This window comes from Hippocampus comes, unplaced genomic scaffold, assembly GCF_001891065.2.
Source record: "Hippocampus comes isolate QL1 unplaced genomic scaffold, H_comes_QL1_v1.1 scaffold315, whole genome shotgun sequence".
NCBI classification, from domain to species: domain Eukaryota; kingdom Metazoa; phylum Chordata; class Actinopteri; order Syngnathiformes; family Syngnathidae; genus Hippocampus; species Hippocampus comes.
This window is the reverse complement of record NW_017805539.1, coordinates 1,302,331-1,311,215: the sequence shown is the minus strand read 5'-3', so window position 1 is coordinate 1,311,215 and position 8,885 is coordinate 1,302,331. Positions and strand designations below refer to the sequence as shown.

General features: G+C 42.6%; 1 protein-coding gene across 2 annotated transcripts; it reads left to right on the top strand.

Moving 5' to 3' along the window:
* The first annotated feature begins 4,046 nt into the window (after positions 1 to 4,046).
* On the top strand, positions 4,047 to 7,884 carry arl4aa (ADP-ribosylation factor-like 4aa). 2 transcript variants are annotated; one of them, XM_019878771.1, is made up of 2 exons: positions 4,047 to 4,333; positions 5,522 to 7,884. In XM_019878771.1, the coding sequence occupies exon 2, from the start codon at positions 5,617 to 5,619 to the stop codon at positions 6,217 to 6,219; it is 603 nt and encodes a 200-aa protein (XP_019734330.1). In that variant the 5' UTR covers positions 4,047 to 4,333; positions 5,522 to 5,616; the 3' UTR covers positions 6,220 to 7,884. The 2 variants fall into 2 exon arrangements, with proteins under 2 accessions (XP_019734330.1, XP_019734331.1); XM_019878772.1 differs by having other exon boundaries at positions 4,332 to 4,433.
* The last annotated feature ends 1,001 nt before the right edge of the window (positions 7,885 to 8,885 follow it).

The following is an 8,885-nucleotide window of genomic DNA, read 5'->3' as shown; positions in this document are numbered from 1 at the left end:
ACGTGGCAAAAGTACTCAAGTTGTAATTTCGTACAAGTAGTACTGTGCTGAAGAAAAAAAAAAAAGACCTGTTAAAATATTGATGGATCTGTACTTCAACAAATTGAACAGATGCAGACTGAATTGTACATAAGTAGCAGTACAGCAGTAGAAGAGATACTTACAGTAGGCTAAATTCATAGGCTCAAAAGGGGAGGTATTGAATTAACATGTCCAAAATGAAAATACGGCAGAGTGGCAGTCCTAAGTGTCAAAATGAGTTGTCCGAAGCACGTCCGCCTCACAGTACAGAAGTGAGGGGTTCGATTCCGGCCCGGGCATTCATGTGTGGAGTTTGCATGTTCTTCCCGTGCCTGTGTGGGTTTTCTTTGGGTACCCCCCCGCCCCCCACACACACACACATCCCAAAAACATGCAAAGCAAGTTAATGAAACAAATACAAACATTCATTAAGTTCCCTAAAAACATTCCCATTGACACACTCCAGTGTACGATAGAAAGTCTTCCCAGAAGATTGGAAGTTGCTCAAGGACAACTCAAATTTTACTCTGCGATATGTCCCAATTCTTTTGACCATATAGCTTATTAAATCGGGCTAACCAAACAACTAGTTGCCCTACTCGGGGTCTTGGCGGTCTGCGTCAAATACTTGGACCATGTATGAGTCATGTATCAAATTTGGCGTTTTCCACAGTCCTGCGCCAACGCACTGAACAGACTGGAGCTGAAACTTGTTCTCCCTGGGAAAGAGAAAAGCTATGGAGTTGTGCAACTTGACTTTCAATTGGAGCACATTTCATGTGATGAAGAGCAGGAACGCTCACGCTGAATTATGAGACTTGTGCTCGCCTGGCCGATGTCAAAAAAGTCCAGGACAACTCCCCGGCACTCAGTTGAGGGGATAGATTGGCCAGCACTCATGTTCATGCGGTGCAGCAGGATCACACAACAGGCCCACTCACAGCTTGGGTAGTAATTAAGGCTTGCAATTAATCATTAGCATAAAGGTCCAATTCAACCCTCTGAACCAATGAACTGATATGGACAGGAAGACAAACAAGACATTGAAAAGATTTTTTTATTTGCAACCATTTATTTTCTTTCCCTTATTCAGGGTTGGGTTGGGAAGGCAGCAACTTAAAGGGGAAGCCCAGACTTGCCCCTCCCCAGCCACTTTGTTCAGTTCTTCCAGTGGTGCGAGTGGGGTGGGAGATAGGCCTGAAACACCTCAGAGGCAGGCATCCTAATCAGATGCCCGAGCCACCTCATCTGGCTCCTCCCAATGCAGAGGACCAGCGATTATACTCTGAGCCCCTCCCAAAAGACATAGCTTCTCACCCTATCTCCAATGGCCCTTTCCCATCACTCCTGTGCTAATGCTAGTTCCGGGCCAGTGCCCAGGTTAGCACCAGTATTAGTAGAAATTCTTGGTTGGGGTAACAAAGGTAATTTCTCTGCCGTGATCAGAAAAAAGAGCACCATCTCTTTGCCACAGTCAGTCTTTTCCAGTCAGGGGTTGAGCAAGGCCAGCACTGGGAAGCTGTGAGAAAGCGGCTTACTCAATGTCTATTCCAGGCGCCCGCTGTGCTGACGGTCCGAGGAGATTTACGAGTGAGCGGAGGGAGTTATATTCCTCACATGGCCGACAACAGAGCCAGGCCCCTTTCGATTTGCTGCACTGGGACTTTGCTGTCAATGTTTATCCAACGCTTGCTTGTTTTACTGACTTGTACTCTGACTTTACATTTCAACACTTGCTTTTTGGCCAACAAAATGGACTGATGAGAAACAGTTCACCTAAAACTCCTCTCTGTTGATGGAGTTGTCTGGTTGACCGACAGAGATGCAGATCTCCGTCTGCAGGGGTATGAGAAGGTTGTGGTAAGGGCGCATGCAGCAGACCATTCAAAGGGCCATCCGTCTTTAACAAATGGGCATATACATCCTTATATAGAGAAAGCGAATACATGTAGTAAAATCTTATGACCGCATCCGGCCCACCCACTTCCTATTTATTTTTAAGGGGAATCATCAGCATGGGCTTGCCGTAGGCAGCATACGCGCTTTGCACGCCGCTGACGCTAAGACCGACTTGACCTCATCTGGGTCGGCCCCATACTTCTTCACTAAAAATCGATGCAAATTTCCACGACAATTTACATGAATTTCCACGGACCCCCCCCCCTCAAACCCCCCCCCCAAGAAAATTGGATAAAATTTCACTTAAATGTACGGTACTTAAATTCTCAAGAGAAAAAAAAACATGGCACAAATTGAAAAATCAAATAGCAATCAAAATGTCCACAAAATGCACAAATTCCTAAAATAAATTGACGAGCATCCCAGAAAATAAGTGACATTTTCAAAAAAGGACAAAGAAAGAAAAATCCCCACTTTGCTCCTCCCACATTTCAAAAACATAGATTTTACTTTTAAAATTGCCGCCTTAAACTGTCACGCTTGTAATTTTAATATGTGCTGCCATCTAACGGAATTATTGAGACATTACACAACGGGCCCACCGTCTTCAGAGGATGCTAAGCATCCTGTGGAGCAGTTTATTGTCAATTAAACTGTATATACTGTAATAGCCATTTTGTTAACTTGGCACACTCATCTATGGACTTATTTATTATAATTTTTTTGATGTTGTCAAGGACAATAACTATTTGTGGTGAATGGGAATATCTCATCACTGCTGTCCCTGAGAAACATTCAAGACTATTGTTCTGTAAAACGCTTTGTTACAGCTACAGCTGTTGTGAAAGCGCTATAGAAATAAAGATTGTTGAGTTGAAAAAAATATCCTATTTTTAGAGAAAAAATGTGTTGTTTCCTTTGAAAAACAATGATTATACAAAAACAATTGTACGGATATGTTGAAAAATATTTTTTCCTCAAAAACACAACTTAATTCTTATACAATTCTGACTGTTTCTCAAGGAAAATTAAGCTTTTTCCACATCGTACCTTTACTCCTACCAAGGCTCTAAGACAGTTTTCTATATAAGCACTGTGCTGCACAATCTAGAATGTCTGCGGCATAGCAATTGCTGACTTCAAGTGATATGTTTAGATGTTATCAAAGTGCTATGATGAAGGCAGCAAGCCGGCCGGTCAAACTTGACAACAGCTGCTTATTTGACAACATCCACACCCTAAAAAATAGATAAACACACGCATGCTGTAAGCATGTATAGAATATTTGCATGATATCAATACGCCATCTGTGAGCACGTGCACAACTAGTGACACAATAAATATCAGATCAAACAAAGAGCAGGTCCTGCATTGCGCCATGTGACCTTAAGGCTGCCAAGTGTTTCTCCTGTTTTAATTCCCCCAAATTAATTTCTTCATATATTTATGCTATATATTTAATGGAATATTTTAAATCTATCACTGAAATAAATGTACTTAAATTATGAGAAAAACAATATAAGGTGTACAGTTTACCACATACAGTTGCAGTACTTACAATGGTCATTACTTGGATGGGAGGCGCTGTCAAGTAATATGCTGCAGTCATTTCCTGCCTCTTGTCCAATCACTTTAAACGCAAACACGCTGAAGGGAGGGGGCAGAATAGGAGGGCGGACGCATGCGCACACTCACGCACACACAAACACACGCGAACAGTTGCTAACCTTGCGAGCTAAGCTAACTGTTGCCATGATCGTAACCACCATACACGCATTCAGTCTTATATGGTCCTTTACGCGAATACAGTATGAATTTCGCACGCTTCAGTTGGACGGTTGGGGTGTGAACGGTTCTAACAGGAAAGGCGGGCAGAAACGAAAACACTTATTTTATTCCATCAACGATAAAAGTTATAATTTGTGGAATGTGTCAATGGGTTCCAACACTCCTGAGCATAACACAAATACCCACGATATGAAACATCAAAGATATGCTGGGGAAGTTAGCTATCGCGCTGTTATCCTTTAAATCGTTCAATCGCCAAACAACAGCAGCTGGTAGCAAGTTGTGATTAAATAGATTTAAATATTGATAAGACAAGTTGACAACAGGTGATCCTCGTTCCCGGGCGTATTGCTGACTGACAGCCTCGGCAAGCCAATCGGCGGTCAGACGTGAAAGTGAGTAAACCAATCGGGTGCGGCGGCGGAATCGACATGGGCGTTTACTCCAGCTGCAGAGCCCAAGCCAGGCGTAGTCAGTCTGGTCTACGAAGAGCTTCCAACACTTCACCGTTGGTGTGTTACCTTCGCTCTCACCGCGGAGGTGAAAATTCGACATTTTCCATCTATTCACGGCGGAGGACGGCTTTTGAACTCTGAAACAGCGGCGGATATTTGTGCTCAGACAGGTAGGTTTCAACCGATCTGCTGCTTTTTCCACCCTCCCTTGCGTGCAGTCGCCCCCTGTAATTAAAACAGGTTTACGTGGTCGGTTAAGCTCCACTGTAGGTATGTATGCACCACACTCCACACTAAACATTGATGTAACTTAAAAAATGCAACAGGATCACGCAATTAACATTATTTCGGGAAATCCTTTATATCGGGATTTATTGAAAATAAGGTTCGAGCCCCTGGCGATATTTTTTGTCTTTTCAGATGCATTTGTTCTTTGTAAGTGCTTCTTTGCGCATAAGTCTGTCATGGCAGTTTGGATCATGTTTGCACACTGTTATAAAGCAGCGTTGCATAATTCTTCCTTTGTTATTTTTTCACTGACATATTTACTTAACATAGCGCTCCACCAAGTCTTTATTCTGTCGTAGGTGGTGACTCATTACAACAGTTTTTTTTTCTAAGATGGTACATACATGGCTTTACCTAAATGGTTTAGATGTCTATATTGATATATTATTTTGTGTGTGTGTGTGTGTGTGTGTAATATATATATATATATATATATATATATATATATAATATATGTGTGTGTGTGTTAAATATTACCCCAAAAAAAGAATACCCAAATGTTTTTTTTTCTCAAACCATTTATTAGCAAGTGACCCGAAGCTTTAGTCATATAATGTAAATGCAAACTGAAGTTAATTGATCAGAATCAGCTGCAGGTCAGGGTTCGTTTATCAGGAAGGCTCACAATTGTTCCCTACTTGAAGTCAAACTGGTTTGTCTTAAACTGTGCAGCACAGGTGGGAACAAATGCAACCTTGGGATTTCCGTGTCATTTGGCAAAAGTGTTGCAAAGAAAGTTTAGTTTTGATAAATACTTTCCTGGTGTCTTAATAACATGTCTTACATGTGTATGCAAAATACCTACCCCAATACATTTTGGAACTAGGCAGATAACGAAAGATGAACTTTGATCTAGATTTTCACACTTCGTAGATGGGCAAGTGTTCCAGAGAGTCAAACTTCTGTCTATAAATTATGAAAAAGTGAATTTTCCCTAAGGAGTCCCTTTTCAAAAAAATGCCTACAATTGATTATAATTAGTTTTTGAACGTCATTGTTCTGATAAAGCACAAGTAGATCAGTGTTGCATGAAAAAAAATAAAAATAAATAACCTTCAATGTGCTTTCAGGTTCTTGCTGCAGCCAGTTTGGATTATAAAATTACATTGAGGATTAGTGGGTGAAAATTGGCTCCAATCCCGCTGGCCCTTCCCCATGAGGAAAGATGGGGAATGGCTTCTCGGAACAACCTAGTTTCCTGGCGAGCATCCCCTTCTTCCAGTCCTTCCACATCGCCATCCTTGGGCTGGACTCTGCCGGGAAGACCACCGTGCTGTACAGGCTGCAATTCAACGAGTTTGTCAACACGGTGCCCACCAAGGGTTTCAACGCAGAGCGGGTGCGGGTATCCCTGGGCGGCCACCGCTCCGTGACCTTCCAGTTTTGGGACGTGGGCGGCCAGGAGAAGCTGCGGCCGCTGTGGAAGTCGTACACGAGATGCACGGATGGCATCATTTTTGTGGTGGACTCGGTAGATGCCGAGCGCATGGAGGAAGCCAAGACCGAGCTCCACAAGATCGCCAAGACTTCGGAGAACCAGGGGGTGCCGCTATTGGTGGTGGCCAACAAGCAGGACTTGAGGCACTCCCTGGGCCTGCCGGAAATTGAGAAGCTCCTGGCACTCAAGGAACTGAGCCCGGCGACCCCGTGGCACCTGCAGCCCGCCTGCGCCATCATTGGAGACGGACTTAGGGAGGGCCTGGATCGACTATATGACCTGATCCTGAAACACAGAAAGGCGATCCGGCAGCAGAGGAAGAAGCGATAAAGACTGCAAGTTACTGGTGAAGGAATGTCTGGAGTTGAATCCAGCGTCTACATTGTTGTCAAAAAATCTCAGAGCTTAAAGGTTTGTCAGGCTGTGTTCACACTTGTCATGCTTTCAAATGAACTCTGATCCGATTGCGTTCCCAGTGCGGTTCGTTTGGTCCACCTAAAGCACGGTTTGCAATTAGATTCAGACCAGTCTGAGTCCATGTTCAAATTCATCAGGTTTGGTCAAGTGTGAACTTTTATCATCTGGACTGAAACCATTTTGGTCCCAGATCTCCATCTGCTTGCAATTGGACTCAAGATGCAGTTTAGGTTCACTTGAGCTCAAGTGTGAATGCTACACAGATGAAAGAGGACCAGGTCTGCTTGAAGGATTGGTCTCGGTCTTCAACTCTGGTGCAATTCGGTTCACATCAGCTCAAGTGGTGAATGCGATGCAGAGCCAAGAAGGTGGACTGAGACCGCTTGAAGACTTTGTCTCAGCCCACTTGCAAGCGATTGGATGTCGGTTTGGTTCAAGGGTGACTGCTAAATTTCATCCAAATCATGAAAATGCGACAAGGCGGATCAAAAATGTGCATCTTGTATCTTTTTGGTCCAGACAGGAGTACTGTTCCACTTTGTTCGGTTCAAATCAACTCCAGTGCAAGCGGTCTAGTGAAGTCGTTTGTTTGGTCCAACTAGCTGACTGTGTCCACTGAAAGAGGTTGTCTCCGTCCTGCCTATTAGTGAACTCTGGTGAGTCGAGGTTCATTGAAGCTATGCGGATCAAAGAACCAAATGTATCATTTATTTGTTAGTCTGGACCACTCTGATCCCGTTTGCTTCCGTTAAAAGAAACTCTGGTGTTATTGCCCTACTCATTTGGTTGTTGGAACGCTATCAGCTGTTCCCGCAAGTGTAAGCGCTCCATTTGTGTTCGGTGAAAACAAACTTGTCAGATCGCTCTGCTAGTGAATTTTGTTTTCATCCGATATTGGATGCTGCCATCCGAATCCTGGTGCGCACCAAACAAGCAGCTAGTGACCGATCTAAGGTCATGTTCAAGTGTGAATGCTGTCGTCCGTTCAAATGACAGCAAAAAAAAAAATATGTTGGGAACCCTCAAGTGTGAACACAGCCTTTGGTCATGTGACCATGCTGTGGATCAGGAAGTGACGTGTAAAGGAACCAAGTATGACGATGAGAAAGTTCTCGACAAGTATTGATTTCAAGATGTGATCTAACACTCAGAAGGTTTGGGGTCTGGAATGGTGGTACAAAGTGTTATTTGAATGGCCAATGGTTTCTATATTCTTACCAAAAAACATTTTAAAGGAAGAAAAAAAAACTAGATGGGTTAGAACTTCAATGAAATTTTCACTTTTTTATGCTAGCTCATCACTTTTTTTTTTTAAACTACTTCATAGACTCTATATGTGAAAGCAAAGTATTAATTGTGCATTTTCAATTGGTGTGGTTGCTCTCTTCTATCTCCCACCTGAAGCACTTTAGATGATCACCTCTTAGGGAGTTTACAGTTTGTTAGCCGGACTTTTTTAATATGAATTATTTGACATGTTTTAACAGATGCTGTTTTGAGCCGGTTGCCGCGTTGTCATGACCTTATTTTTTTTTTTCCCTTTGATGAATAAAAACCGATTGAGTGCACTGGTTAAAATGTTGTCCAGCCTGTTATTATGACCACGTTTGTCACTTTTGGTCTGCTTTTGATTTTATTTCCATTGTAAAGGGGTTGCTTTTTCGTCAACATTTCACTTGAATTCAATGCTGCAACTCGAGTTGTTTTAAAAAAAGAAAAAGAAAAGTGGGGCAGAGCTAAAAAGATTTGATTAGTTGATAATTCATACTCCCACCACACGGACAACTTTGCCAAACAAGTATGGGGCGTTTATCAGAAGCTAAATATCGATTAGCTTCTGATAAGATGCTAAATAACAGCGTTAGCTTCAGATAAGAAGCGAAATATCAGCGTTAGCTTCTGATCAGCGGCTCATACTTGATACTTGTTCTTAGCAAATGCTAATTTGAGCTTCCAACAACACTGCAGTTCTCCTGAGTGTTTGGCTTTGACTAGATTGTGCCTCAGTGTCGTGTCTTAACTCAGCAATAATTCTGAGGGGCTGAAAAAGATTTTCTCGGTTGTTGAAATTCACACTTGATGGGTGTGCAGACACTCCAAAATATTTGTATATATTCTGTTGAAAACCCAAATTAATTTGCCTTTGTGATCTTTTTTTTCATGAAGTTGTTTTGTATACAGACCAAAGGCCAAAAAGGCTTTGAAAGAACATTGCGTTCCAAATACCTGCATTTGCCTGAACTTGTTACGCTGAATTTATGACTAACCATCTGTAACGTGTGTTTAGTGCTGCGGTGCTTCCAGTTAAGAACCAACAAATGACGAGGTGTCTAACAAATACCTTGACGCACTCTGCATTTGAAAGGTGACATTTAAAAACAATGACAGGAGGGGAGTTCAGTTGTTCTTCCCAGTGCTCGCAGTTGCATGTCTCATGATTACATAAAGTGGTGGGAAGTAGCAGTGTGTGTGTGTGTGTGTGTGTATATATATATATAGGCTATCCAGGCGTCAGTTTAGGCCAGCTACTTAAAAATTGATACATCAAGCGTCAGTGGAGAAATGTGACGCGCCAACAC

Bases quoted from the DNA above. Each gene is read 5' to 3' on its own strand.
- arl4aa (XM_019878771.1), top strand. From the start codon at position 5,617: ATGGGGAATGGCTTCTCGGAACAACCTAGTTTCCTGGCGAGCATCCCC.